The sequence below is a fragment of the Athene cunicularia genome (assembly GCF_003259725.1).
Source record: "Athene cunicularia isolate RWA chromosome 1 unlocalized genomic scaffold, athCun1 chr1_part1, whole genome shotgun sequence".
In the NCBI taxonomy this organism is placed as follows: domain Eukaryota; kingdom Metazoa; phylum Chordata; class Aves; order Strigiformes; family Strigidae; genus Athene; species Athene cunicularia.
The window spans coordinates 82,385,921-82,400,642 of NW_020799091.1; the positions used below are offsets into that span (position 1 = coordinate 82,385,921).

General features: G+C 35.1%; 1 protein-coding gene across 1 annotated transcript in view; it reads right to left on the reverse strand.

Annotated features, from left to right (window-relative positions):
* ADGRG2 (adhesion G protein-coupled receptor G2) overlaps positions 1–14,722 on the reverse strand; it is a 48,893-nt gene that overhangs the window by 17,249 nt on the left and 16,922 nt on the right. Inside the window, exons 3-13 of the mRNA XM_026847404.1 lie at positions 13,265–13,303; positions 11,356–11,388; positions 10,692–10,733; positions 8,769–8,813; positions 7,464–7,531; positions 5,124–5,197; positions 4,057–4,096; positions 3,900–3,934; positions 2,404–2,486; positions 1,659–1,719; positions 408–1,162 (exon numbers count right to left, since the gene is read on the reverse strand). Of these exons, the coding sequence (XP_026703205.1) occupies positions 408–1,162; positions 1,659–1,719; positions 2,404–2,486; positions 3,900–3,934; positions 4,057–4,096; positions 5,124–5,197; positions 7,464–7,531; positions 8,769–8,813; positions 10,692–10,733; positions 11,356–11,388; positions 13,265–13,303 (1,275 nt within the window). The remainder of the gene's footprint in view (positions 1–407; positions 1,163–1,658; positions 1,720–2,403; positions 2,487–3,899; positions 3,935–4,056; positions 4,097–5,123; positions 5,198–7,463; positions 7,532–8,768; positions 8,814–10,691; positions 10,734–11,355; positions 11,389–13,264; positions 13,304–14,722) is intronic.

Sequence of the window (14,722 nt, forward strand, 5' to 3'; positions counted from 1 at the left end):
GTGTATAGTCTTCCTAGGAAAATATACAGCCACTAAAACTATTCCTAATCAATAGCAATGTTTTAAAGAAGATCTACCATTGATTTGTAATATTTTAAATACTAGTGTAGTAAAAAACATGGCTACCTGGCTCCGTGACTTAATTTTTTCTGCCAAAGGTACCTGTTGGGAAGTTGGCAGAGTATCTATCACAGTTACCAACAAGTTTGTAGGGTGAGGTATCAGTCATCATGGCCAAAGGTATCAGAACATATTTTAAAATAAGTATACACCTCGTGAGAGTTGTCTCAGGTTTTTCACAGTAACTAGAAGGTCACAGTTAGATATATAATGTTGTTTAATAAAGTTTAAAAGCAAATTCAGTATATTGCATTAAAAAAAAATATCATTTTACTTGTCATATTTACCTGTGCTCCCATTAGGCAGGCTACCATGGTCATCAGTAGTAGAACGAGGATGAGAAGTTGAGACAGAACGGTTGACAGGAGTAACAGCAGGGGTCAAAGTTATTGTGAAAGGAGTAAGGGGAAGAAGAGGTGCTGTAGTAACATTTTTGATACCAGAATCAGGTTGGGTTGAATCTGTAGCAGGATGAATTTGTGCAACAGATTTGGTGGTAGTCTCAAAGTGGGGAATTGCTGTTGCAGGTTTGGGGGGAAGCTCAGAAGAGGAAACTGCAGAATGTTTAGTGAAACCTACAGAAGAAGAAATTATTCTAACGGGCTTGCTAAGATATGCAGCATCAGATTTAATTGAGAAAGAAGCATTAGTGACAGATTTTGATGCAGGTGTGGAAATAGCTACAGATTTATTAGAAGTTATGGAAGGAAAAGTTGGCATGGTAGGTTGAGCAAGGGACTCAGAAGAGGAAAGTGTAGTGGCAACACTTGTGGAAGTTTCAGAAGTTTCAGAAGTTTCAGAATAAGTTTCAGTAGTAAATGTGGTGAAAGTTTCAGAGAGAGGATTTGTAGTGGGAGATGTGGAGAGAGTTTCAGAAAAAGTAATTTCTGTGAATGGCGGGATCAGTGGTCTAACTGTGGGGCTTTGTTTGGTAGAAAGCTTAGTGGGGGAAATAAAAGTATTAGACTGGGGGAAAGTCTTTTTAGGGAGAGGAGAGCGAGGGAAAGGAACCCATACAGAATGAGGTGGCACTTGTATATTACTGCAAAAAAAAAAAAAAAAAGAAAAAGCATAGAAATGCATGTTAAATTTAACATTGTTCATATTTTTAAAGAAAACAAGTTACAGCATTGGAATATATATGAATGATATGGACATACTACTAATAATGTGTATTTTTAAATCAATCAGATTGGATGTTTCACGCTCCAGTAACAAATATGAATTCCATAACATTTTGAGGGTTCTTGCATTCTATTTTGCTGTAGTTGTTAACTAGCAAGTCGATAAATACTACTACTGCTTTTGCTGCCTATTCTGGAGGTGACCTGATGATGAACACAAAAACTATCTGCCTCAGGGGAGAAAAAAAAAATGAAAGGAAAGAGATGGGAGGGCAGGGGAAGAGGAGGAATAGGGAGGGAGCTGTACAGGAAAATGACTGTCAGGTTGTTCTTGTGGAGTCCTTCCTGGCTATTACACTGCAATATGGAAGTTGACTCTATTAATGCCTTAGGAAATTTAGTACTTATACTTACTACATTTGTAATTCCTCAGCAGTCAAGAAACAATACTTCAGTGATGAACAGCAGCACCTTTCTGAGATGACAAAGAAGCATTAACCTATTTTATCCTGAAGCACAAAAATCGCTAATACTGTTAGGTAGGATATTCAAATAGGCATGTTTTATGTTTTTAAAAAAATAGTGTTTATTGCATAATGGAGTTTTTTTCTGAAATGACATTTGCAAAACAGATCTGGACCAGTCAGAATAATGCAATACCCCTAGATTTTTGTTCAATGCCTAACAAGTACAGATTTCTCTTTTTGTTATTGTAAACAAACCAAAATGCAAAGTTATACCTTTGTCTCTCTAAACAGAGAGACAAATGGTATGAGTCACCACTCCGTCACTAAGTTACTCACAATATCACTAAGAAAGTGTGGCTACTTTATAAGCCTTTCAATTCAGATTGCCATTTCAGTAACTCATTTATGTTCTCAAGTAATTTTACACCTAATCCTTTCAAGGTCTGCTTTATTAATGTAGTCAGCAATTCTATACCAAAGGTTTTTTAAACATATTTCTATCTTCCCCCTCTCCACCCAAAAATCATAAAGCTGCATTTTTGATATATTTATATTGTTCAACAACAAAAAAAAATTGTATCTAAAATTAAGTAACAGTCTTTTCTTTTAGCTACTTGGGGGTCACATGTAAAGATAAGAAATTTAATCTGAAAGGGTAACTGTGATGAGACTGTGTATAAAGCATAACTTACCAAGTTGGCTTATTTTTACTTTGTCTGTTAAACTGCTTATATTCTGTCTCTCAGCCAGCTTCACTATGAAATTGCAGTGTATACTATAATGAGAAGAAAAAGCTTTAGACTGAAGAAACAGATCTGCCTCATCTTTACAATGCATGAAATTGACATCAAATGCTAAGTGAAGGCATATTAGCATAAATGATAAGTGTGAAAGCACATTTTTCCTAGGGTCTTTCAGATTTGGGGATATTTTTAATGCACATAAAACATTAAAGCCAGGCTAAATAGAATAGTAATACATCAGTTTATGGCAGCTTATTTCCTCTTCTCTCTACAGACGCTGCTGATTCTTAAATGAAGTCTTCTCTAATGAATGTTAGCTATTAAAGAGTTGAATAATAATTTTGTAAATATAATAATGCAATCTCCACTGTTACTGTAAAGAAACTCCAGAAAGGAACTAGCAAGTCTTCTAAGTGGCTATGTCAGTGTATATGAAATCTCCAGCACCTGGGGAGATCTAGTGTTCTCTCTGTTGACTCCAGAGAGAACTTAAATGACCCAAATAAGCATGTAACTACACATTTACAGTTATGGTTCCATGACTTGAAACCCTGCCTAAACTAGCAAACCTACAGTAAGAATTCTTCACATTCAGAAAACTCAAACACACAGTTGAATGAAAAGGCAACACATCAACCATGAAGTGAAGATTCTTTCCAGCTAACAACAATGAAAATAGTACCGTAACTACTGCCAGTATATGACATGAAGGTGTGATCTGACTGTCTATTACTATTTGAGCATTTTGGACTTTTCTTTTAACCCAGGAAGTTAAACCCCAAATTCAAGTATTTGGGGAAAGGAAGTTCCATTTTTTGTTTTAGAATACAGTGTTTCCAAGCTGATCAATTTAAAGGACCAGCAATTTAGTGGTTGAGTAGCAATTAAATTGACAGACATTATCTACATTTCAGGGTTTCCAGGATCACCTCTGTGGAGCAGCCTTGGCATTCTGATACCTCATGGTTTTCAGACTCTGAACTGGTTACTTTCTCAGGCTTCCCCTACCATGAGGATGGCTGGCTTCCCAAGCTGAAGAACAGCAACTTGGGATGTCTGAAGCAATTCTGTCATAAAGATTGCATTGTACTCATAAGCTCTGGAAGTTTGGTGGTCCCAAATCCTATAGCCTTAGTGGTTAAGTTGCTACGTGACTCAATTAATACAAAGATACAGAAGAAATATGGCAGGCAAGACTGTGCTTCACCAGAAGATTAATGAAAAGCAATACAGTTTTCTTTAAAAAAAAATATCACCAATATTAGGAGAATAATGGGATCAGAATTTCTTTGTCAGCCTGCGTATATTTCTCCAGCCTGTTTCTCAAACTTAACTTCTTAGAACATTTGGTTTTTCTTCTGTTACATAGCCATTCATACTCGATATATCACAAAACAATATATGAGCTTTTAAATATATGAGCATTTTAAAAATTAACAACAAACCTCTGGTTTTCTGCACTGCATTCCATAACAGAGGACTGTAATGACAAGTGAAGATAGAAAAAAATCATTTTGTCAGGAGAAAACAGGACTCAGATAATGACATTATCAGAAGTTGGAAAAAAGTTTTCCAAACAGTAACAACAATTAGTAATCTTACCTCACTTACTGCTTGCAAGGTTTTGTTGAACTCTGAAATTCTTTAAAATAAAAAAAATACCATTATGGAAGATTTCTAGTTATGTTTCTAAAGATAATTACAACAATATGATGAAAAGAACAATTACTGAGAAAAAAAAAAACAACACAGTTGAACAGTGATTTTTAAAAATCATGCCCGTTCTGATATTGTAAAACAACTTTTCAAAGGATTAAACATTTTAAAAGTTGCCTTTTATTAGGCACTCTATCACCATCTGCCTTTTATTAGGCACCTCTGTCATCCCATATTTTAATGTCAATCCACATCTTTAAAAGTTATTTTGAAGAGCAACAGATAAATCTTAATGCCGCCTTTTGGCAAGCAAGGATTTGGAACAGAATTCTAAATTTATACTCAAAGCCACAGAAATAGAATGAATAATAAATATGTATTTCATCTACAAACAAGACCTGTTGGCCAGTTACATCTTTTTGATTTCCAGGGTAAGTTTTGGGAATAGCAGTAAATATTCACTCATTCAAATCTCTCCTTCTAAAGACTGTGACAGAAGAAACTACACCAAAATAAAAATACAGATATGACTGCAAGAATACATATTAAAAAACATGCAGCTATGAAAGTTCTCTTAGTAATTTTCTAAGAGGCAGACCAAATCCCTGAAATTATAAAAAACATTTATTCGTCAAGAGCAGCAGCCAGACTGGCATTCTCAACAATCTACAGCTCATGTCCTCAGGTATTATTATTGTTCTTATTGCTATCATCATCACTATTATTACTATTGTTAAGATCATCAGCATATAAATAACAAGGCCTTTGGGCCTTGTTTGAGCCCCAAGAAAAGTGAAGGACCTAAAAGAAAATCAGCAAGTGGAACATTTCTTAAACTCTAATGGTACATTTAAGATTATTCTAACCAATATGAACTTTATGTTAAAGAACACTAACTTACAACTAAGTGCAGGAATAATGCAAAATGAAGAGTCTACTAACCACATGGAAGGTCTCACTTCAACTTTTTTCAAATATAATAAAGATTTCAATCCTTATTCAAAATTACTTACCTCAATTCTTGTGGGGTAGGTGCTGGAATTGCAATTAATTTTGTAACTTGATTGTTGATGGTTATGTTATTAATCTGTTAGAAACAAATATTCCACAGCTAAGTAAAACCAGTAATTTTTAGCCTTATGTGGTGGTTTGACCTTGGCTAAATGCCAGGTACCCACCAAGTTGCTCTATCACTTCCCCCCTCTTCCTCTTTTTTTTTTTTTTCTCAACAGGGCAAAGAGGGGAAAGAAAATAAGATGGGAAAAAAAAAACCTGACCCTTGTGGGTAAAACAAAAGCAGTTTTAATCTAAGCAAAGCAAAGCAAAGGTCTGTGCATGGAAGCAAAAATAAGAAAACAGATTTATTCTCTATTTCCCATTACCAGTCGATGTGGGGCCTTCTCAGGAGCAGGGCTCCCATACATGTAGTGGTTGCCTCGGGGGACCAAGGATGACCCCAACCCCTTCCTCCTTTCTCCCAGCTTTATACTGAGCAAACGTCACATGGTCTGGAATATCCCTTTGGTCAGTTGGGGTCAGCTGTCCTGGCTGTGTCCCCTCCCAGTATCTTGCCCACCCTGTCCCACTAAGGGGGAAATGTCGGAGAGAGCCTTGGTGCTGTGTAAGCACTGCTCAGCAGTAGCCACAACACCAGGGTGCCATCAACACCCTGCCAGGTCCCAGCATAAAACACAGCACCGTGAGGGATGCTATAGGGGAAAACCAATTCCAGCTCAGCCAGACCCAGTACACCTTAAAAGAAACATGTTCATTTCACACATTTTAACAGTCTAAAATTCCAAAGATAAGAGGCACATTTTCTCATGAATACACTTCAACAAATATTTATCATTACACTGTTGTCATAACTTATGGAAGGAATTGGCTCATCTAGTATAGACCAAATAACAGGATCTGATCTGTGAAAGATATGGGCAAGAGGATAGTGACTTCACCATATCTTATGTTGGAAAAAGAGGAATTTGGCTTAGTTTGCAACAAGGACAGTTTAGACCAGACATTGAACAAACTTTCTAACTGTAAGTGCAGCAATGGTGCAAGCTCCATAATAGAACTATGTAACAGACAACATAGAATCCTGAAAGTAAGGAGTCAAGAACTGAGGTAAAATACATGGTAGAAATGATCTAAATATGTATGATCTAGCCCTAGGGCCAGAGGATACACTAAGGTTTATCTAAAGGCCCTTTAGAGGTCTGCATTCTTCTGTTCTTCTGGTTGCCATCATTACCAGTTATTGTTACATGTCACACAAGCAGCAAGCACCATGATGAAAACATCATCTAACATATATGGTATTGACATTACCAAAGAAATATTGTGCAAAAAGAGGTTCAAGAGAAAGGAAATTAATTTTTCTAATAGCTGTAGACATAATCTTAATACACTAGGACGGCTTCAGCAGGCATTATTACCACTGAAATGCAACACAATGCAGAGGTGGCTTTCACCAGGGGCCTACCCCTGTGAAAACTCAGTGTTCCATGTGCACCTGTGCAGTAGCTCTCTGTGGTGATTTTGCTGACTACTTTCATGCTTGCAGAGATTGGCAAGTGAAATCTCAGACTGAGTGCAGACAGGGATGTGTAGGAGAAAGGTACAATGTCCTTTACAAGCTAATGTCCTTTTTTATTTTCCCCTTTCTTCAGTTTTCCATCTATAATGACTAACCATTCTCATTCTCTTAGTATTATCTCTATACTGAATAATCTATATGATCCTGGCTTTTCATGATACCATTCTCTTAAACATCTGTTGTGTTGTATAAGTGGACACACTCAAGTCACATAGGCCTACTGCAAAATTAATAACTGATTAACCACATGCCAAAAAGCATAGAATGATAACCTTTTTATGAGAGTATCAACATACATTACTCCCAGGATGCAATCCAACTTAATTTATGCCCACACTGTTGCCATCTAATGATGTTCACTTTCTAAAGTAAACTGCCTAAATTAATCTCCAAAGGAAGATCTGCCCAAATGTAAATTCTTAAATAGGCAGTTCATGTCTCTAGACTTCCCAGGGCTTCCCCTTCCTTTTGGTGGCTATATATAGCCTATAGAGGAATATACTATAGAGAATAGAGGCCCTTACTGTAGGAAGTTTACTTAGCTGGAATTCTAAAATTTAGCTGCAAAGTGGGTGTTTAAGAGAAAGAGTAGATCCATCCATCAAAAATATTAATTTGTACTGCAAACTGTATTTGAAATAAAATAAAACTATAAAAAAACCCCATAATAAGAATGTTAGGGCATCAGATTTTAAGTGTAGACAAAGAACCTAATATTAGCCTTACTTACAATAAAGTTAAAAGAGAGAACACTTACTATTTCAACATTTAGTGACGTGTTACTTTCTTGAGTTGCGTCAAGTTCTACCTTGCCCACATAGAACACTAAAACCAAAAAGAAAAAAAGTTAAGAAAATCAATCCTAAACCACATAAGGAGAAATTATCTGAGAATTTAAAAATTCAGTCTTGTGCTACAACAGTAGGGAAATATGAACACTTAAACTAGCTCTTCTGATCATTCACTATTTTTGCAATTGTTCTTCCATCTCTTCACGTACTGTTTCCACAAATGAACTAGTCCAATACCTTCATTATTTTCTGTATATTTATTTTAGTTGGCTGTCTCTAAAATCTTTCTAGTTTGTTTGTTTGGGTTTTTTTTTTCCTGACAGAAAAAGTGAACTGCATATTACTATTAATGGCACTCCAACTCCCACAACAAGAATAAAATGTGTGAGTAAAAGCGAAGTGATACTCTGAAATTTATTCCCTTGACTATTAAAGAACTTTCAGGATACCATCATTCAGAGCATCGTTCAAAAGTCCTTGAAAGCTGGTAGGCCCATTTTGGAGACAAAAAGGAACTTCTACAACACTTCTCTTCCTGCAGCCACACATTCAGTGCAGGCGATAAAGACTAGTACAGGAATGCATACATGACATCACCCAAATCATCTTAGCAGTCTACTGTGTCAGTCAGTAGAGAAAATTTATAGAGGGGGGACACATACTTACTTTGCCTCTTTCTAATCTACAGACTATTCAGCATATGGGTACTTGCCAGAAAGGACTTCATTTTCTTAAGCATTTCTCACAGAAGCTATTTATTGAAGCGTTTTGGAAGGTAGTAACATGTATTAACATCATCTTCTTTCACTATGTTTGTATTAGAACACATAAAGGGAACATCACTGCCCTTTCCATTTCCCATTGTTTGTCTATTCTGTCACACTGCACTTTTAAAATATGCAGGGTTTTCCAATAATTCTCCTAAACATTACTCCAGCTTCTATTCTTGATAGTTAGGCTCAATATAGTAGACATTAGCATGTACCATAGCATACTAATTTCTTGTTTTCTTGGGTTTGTAATTCTTACCTGCAACTGTGTATTCTTTAATAAGAAACCAAAGATCAAAAATACAATAGACTAAACACTACTTTTAAATAAACCCCCCACATGACATATTCATTTTTTAGAGGTTACACAAAATCTCTCTAAATTAGCAAGAAAATTTATTAGAGTTACCTTCCACATAGCAACTAAAAGTTGCCTCATTACTCAGAATAGAAAATAGTTGGACATGTTTTTTTATAAAAAGGAAGAAGAAAACCACTAACCTGAAAAATTGCAGACATGTGTTACGTTGCATAAAATGGTTTCTCCTGATATTTTTTGGGGGGCAGAAAAAAAATCTAGTGAGTAAAAAAGTTGAGCTTAAACCCAGTACTGACAAACACAGATATTTACAGTAATTTCAATGTTTCAAACGTAGAGGTCTTTACCTTTTAGAAATATTTCACATACTGTCTAGGCTTCACTTCTCCAGGGCACTTACCATGACATTTTCCAAGACACAGTATTCAGAGTGAAACATGCTGGGTTTTGATTAATTAATTTGGACTAATTTTCTGTAACAGTTTCCTCAGAAGACCGACATGCAACTGGTCTCTATTTTTTCTTTTTCTTTTTTTTTTTTTTTAAAGCCAAATAAAACAGAAATCAGCGCAACATAACTAAGCTCTTCAAATACCACAGTATTCAATCACTAGGTAGCATATCATCCGCTTCTGAGGATCCTACTACAGCTACTTCTGATAGCATGAAACTAAAACTGTTGTACCTGATAGAATTCAAACTATGACGATAGCAAACATGTATACCCTCATCTAGAAGAACATATCTTTAGTTACAGCAAGCTTTTGGCTGCTCCCATATCTTTAATACTACCTACACTGCAAAGAAATAACAGTAATCCCAAATTAAGGGTACTGTAAACAGATCCCTCTGTTGTACAAAATCAAAATAAAGGACTGGAAATATATTTCCATCCAAGACAAAACTCATACACTTGTTCATAAAAACAATGTGGTAGCCCAACTTTCCTCCCTTAAGTAGATAGATTGGCCTTCATTACCAGAAAAACAAATGCTATTTTCTCTGCTGTTATTAGCTAGTACCAAATGAGACTGGATTTTAAAAATTTCTTTCCTTTTCCAGTGGTACAACCATCTGCCTGTGATAGCTTGATGTTTCATCCATTTTATCACCATCAACAGCCATCAGAGGGTACAGATTGTGAGCTGGTGGCAATATTCAAATGATTAGAAAAAAAAATTTTCGGACAGCAATTTAGATTCAAATAAATTTGCCTTCCCTTTTGTGTTAGCAGTTGTCAGTGAAATAGTTATGAAAATGGTATCAGTACTATTTTTTTAAACAATCCTTAAAAATATAAAATGTTCATAAATAACTGAATTTGTCAAAATTATTAACTACAAAAAGAACAACAACACTTATAAAAACCCAACACAAAATCCAGGAGTGACACTAAAGAGTAGCATCTGCCTTTTTTTTTTTTTTTTTTTTTTTTTTTTTTTTGTGTGCCACCTACTCTCGCTTAGGATCTCTGCATGCCACCAAAATGCACAAAAAAGATAAGCACCGTGGAGGATAAAAGACTGATCAAAAATCACTAGTGTTTCCATCCCCCAGAGATCATCAGATAACACAGCAGCAAACTTCCTGCAGGTCACATTCACACAGTTAAATTATACTAGTCAGTGTGGCTCCAAGCCAGTTCTTCTACCACTTGCACTAATTCAGCGTGAACACATTCTAATTGGTCTACCAGGCTGCTACATGGATAATAAAAAAATTAAATTTCGACTACTCCAATAAACTGAATCTGCCCTGAGAACATCATGATGGGATTCAGCCTGCTTCAACCTACTAAAAAGCATGAGGATTTTTTTTTTTTTAAGTAAGCATGGTTCCTGAGATTATGTTTCTTACATCTTTGTGGTAACCTGCTTCTCTGATGTACAAAATAATCAAACTCTTCTATATGCGGCCATCTAAGCAAGCACTGCAGAATTAGACCTTCTACCAGACTGGAGAGCAATGCAAACTGCTAATATAACACAACATAACACCAGGAAAAAAAGATACTATTAAAGATATTTGAGAGCAGACTTCCTGAACTCACACACTTAGATTTTGAAGAGCATAAAAGAACATCAGGGGTGACATATGAATCCTACCTGGTGTTAGGGTGGAGTAATAATCAGTGATGTCAAGAGCTTCTGTTAAAAAAAAAAAAAAAAAAAAAAAAAAGCCTATGAAATACATGTCACAAAATAAGCTTCCTAATTTCTACTTCAGACTCTGTCTTCCCAGAAGTGTAAACACATAAGAGAATTAAGTTACTTTCAGACTGGGAATATCTAGCTCCTATATAGACAAGTAGGAATCTCTACTGATAAGGGATGATCCTAATCCTTGTTTTCAAATGCAATCAGGGAAAAAAGGGGTAGCAAGTTCTGACTGAGTCTTTACCGATCCGATTTGGTAATTCATTGCAAGAACATGTAAGTGTCTTTAAAGAATGGGGTGTACATTTTAGTTCTGTAAAATACTTTATATAGTATCAGAAAGTATAGAAAACATTATAGATATAGCAATAAACTACTTTGGTCTTTGGTAAGCAATGTAATATCTTGAATAGAAAAGAAAGGTTAACAGCTTGGTGTCAGTTAAATATGCTTCAAAACCCTACCCATGCAGGCTTAAAATACAGATTGGAGATAAATACAAATTTTAAGATCATGTAAAAAAAGAATTTGGACAAAACAAATCTCAGGTTTTTTTTAAAAAAGGCAACAAATATCTCCCTTCAGACCTTACTCTCTTCATGCTAATTCTCACCTGCAGTTTGTGTAGTCTCCTCTGAAGTCATATCTGAAGAAGAAAAATTAGTAACAGTAAAAACAATAAAACTAAAATGAAAATCTAAAAAGTAAAAATCTAAATCTACCTAAATCTAAATAAGAGAAACATTAATAAAATCTTGCCTGAAGGATTAATAGGATAGGTAATAAAAGTAACAATAGAGGATTCTGGGGGGGAAAAAAAAAGAGAAAATAAGAAAAAAATGTATTAATATTTTATTTCTATGAATTTTGGGGAAGAAGGAAAGATCAAGCATGCAAACCCTCAAAGGGAAACCAAATATTATTTATGTTCCATTGTTCATAATGTTCAGATTATTTCAATATAAATATTTGAAATAATGTTCACATCATTTCAAAAATCTGAGTATCTGAATACAAACAGCTGATAATCGAGTTCCTTCAGATAAATTCCTTTTATTGGTTTCATTCTTTTAGAAGATGGAAATGAATCTGCATATCCAATAGCAATAACTGCTTAGCCCAAAGGATCTTTTTCCTGCACGAACTCACAACACTCATGAGCAGAGATGACACATTGGGTTTGGCAAACTGTCTCTCCAATAAATCTATTTTTGCCAGTAACCATATATAAATAGAATGAGGATGCACTTTTTTTTTTTTCAGCTACATCAAAAGAAAAAAACCCAGAAAATTACATTAAGACAACAGAAGAAAATTTTAGGATTGCTCAGGAAGGATGTGCTTAGTAAGTGCATTTTAGGTGCCAGTGCAGGAGTACAAAGAGGAACACTTTATATCGCTCCAATATGAAAACTTAGTGACTTTTTAAAAATAGGCCAGAGTAGCTTCATAACAGAATAATGTTATGCTTTCCAAACTACTAAAATCATCACTGTCATTAGCAGAAGCAATATCTTAAGTACAATAATGAAAATTTGATGGCTCTGCATAGACAGTTGCATATCAAGATGAAAAAAGCAATTCACTTCATTACTTGGAAAAGCCAAGGGAGCTTTTCTTTCTTACATGTGTAGTTCAACTAGACGAGCCATTTTGAGCCTTTTCAAAAGTCCCTTCTTAATTCCGTACTCCAGACTAAAAGCTAAGTATATTTGGTTCTTAAGTACAATCCTGAAGACAACTGATTCTCTAAGGCAACTAAAAAGCAGACAAAATATGAGGAATCAGAGTGAAAACTAAGTGCAGATTTCATCTGTATTATTTGGCTTGGTATAAACTACAACAACTATTGAATTGGCTGCAATTGTTAAAGATGAACCATTCCCAGAGAAAGACTGTAACTGTAAAAGAACAAAAACATGTGTGTTTGTGTCTGTATCATTGCTTCTCTCCAGAGCACAATATGTCAGTATACATTAAGCAAGAAAGCAACTGGCTTTCACACAGCTGTTTCTGTGTGTCTACATTATTAAGTTTTAAAAAATGCTTTCACAAATGATGTTCATCACCTCTGGTCCCAGAAGTCGGTGGTCTTGTGCGTGTTTGTGTATGCGCGTGTGCATGTGTGTAGTATACCACACTGCATGAAGTGACATATGCACATCTGCTCAGGTGGGAGGAGATGTAAGGGAGCTCTCTCACTACAGTGTTTCTCCTTTGGCATCTCTGCAAACTGTTCACTGTTTAGGTTACTGGACAAAGGGCTCCTGATCAAACAACTTGCACCTACTTCGCCCCCAAACATCACTGCCACAAATCATAAGTGATCCTATAAGGTAAGTGATTTCATTATAAAGTAGAATGAAGAAATTAATTTTCTCTTCAAAAAATAAACAATTAAAACATTTAATGTTGGAACTCATTTACATTATGACACTTCTGCCTCACGTCAGATAAAAACAGATTTACCTAACTGGAAACAACAAACATTGCAGCAAACAGTAAAGTCCCGATTTTCTTACCAGAAATGGTTGTTCCAGGTGATTCTCCTGAATTTGCAGCTTTTGCTTCAGACAGAAAAAAAAAAAAAAAAAAAAAAGACCATAATGAAGTTTCAGGCACATTCATAATCCTCCTTAGCAGCCTTTCCATATATTATCAAAAGTTTACTGCATTCACCAGAAGAGGGCAACACCTGCTTATCAGAACAGTTCCAGCTTGTCAAAAAAGGCGCATGTAACAATCTCTGATTTTAAAAATTACAATTGAATTCTATTTTAATTCATAACAACTGAAGATTATTTATTTTCAACAAATACTGAACAGTTTGCGTTGTATAATGTTAGGAAAACAAAAATTCTTGACCCAAGTTATGTGCCATGCTAACCTAAAAGCCATGTGGCCTACCCTGAGCATTTTGCTAATTCTGGGAATGGGAATCAAGCATACATAACAAGATGGCTGTAGCTGGGTATGGAGAACTCTTCTCAGATTTTGTATAATAACACTGAGACTTGCCATTTAAAATTTATCCTGTATATATCTGTTCTCTTTTCTATCCTGCAAAAAGCAGCATTACAAAAACGCAATTTATTTCAAGTTTGAACCTCTGATCTTGATAGGAGCCAGCCAACTATTTATATAGCAAACACTAGCCACTAAATCTTTGATGTTGTTACAGTCAGTATTTTGATCAAAAACAAATTAGGAAATTTGATATCTGGTTCACATAGCAACTTCAAAGTTAGCCCTTCCATTCACTGGGTGGTTTTTGACAGTGCCATAGACAAATCAAGTCACAGTTATCACAAAAATATAATCTAAAGAACAGTTGGTTGCAAATATGAAACACTATTTTAAAAATATACTTACGGCATTTTGAACATCTTCTCTCAAAACTCAAAAATCATCCTATAACACTACTCATACTGTAAAGCCTTTCCTATTGTCATATGAGTTAAGTCAGAGATACCAAAAGTCTCTGGAAAGACAGATTTTTTTGGTTAAATGTAGTGTAAAACGAGTTTCTGAAATGTCAATCAGTCACATGATTCCTTGCTCAGACTATTTTGCTTGCCTTACTGAAAACTAGTAATAGCTTCTTTCCAAATAATAAATGTAAATATAATTTCTGCAATGAAAGGAGACTTGGAGTCCTCTCAGTGACACTGTTTCCATTTTCTCTGGAAAATAACTGATGGTATTTGTACCATGACATATTTTAATACAAATAAACCACTAGGATGACATAGATGATTAATTTGCAAATATTTACATATTCTTAACTATCTCTATTAATTAAAAAGTAGCAACAGCAACAATCTTCCTACGCACTTTCTAAAATATGAGAACAATGGGGGGAAAATTATCTCTTTTCTGCCAAGCCACATAGCAGCAGTTTCAACTACAAAGGAAGAAGGTATTTTAGGAGCAGACATCTTCATATATATATATATATATATATATATATATATATATAT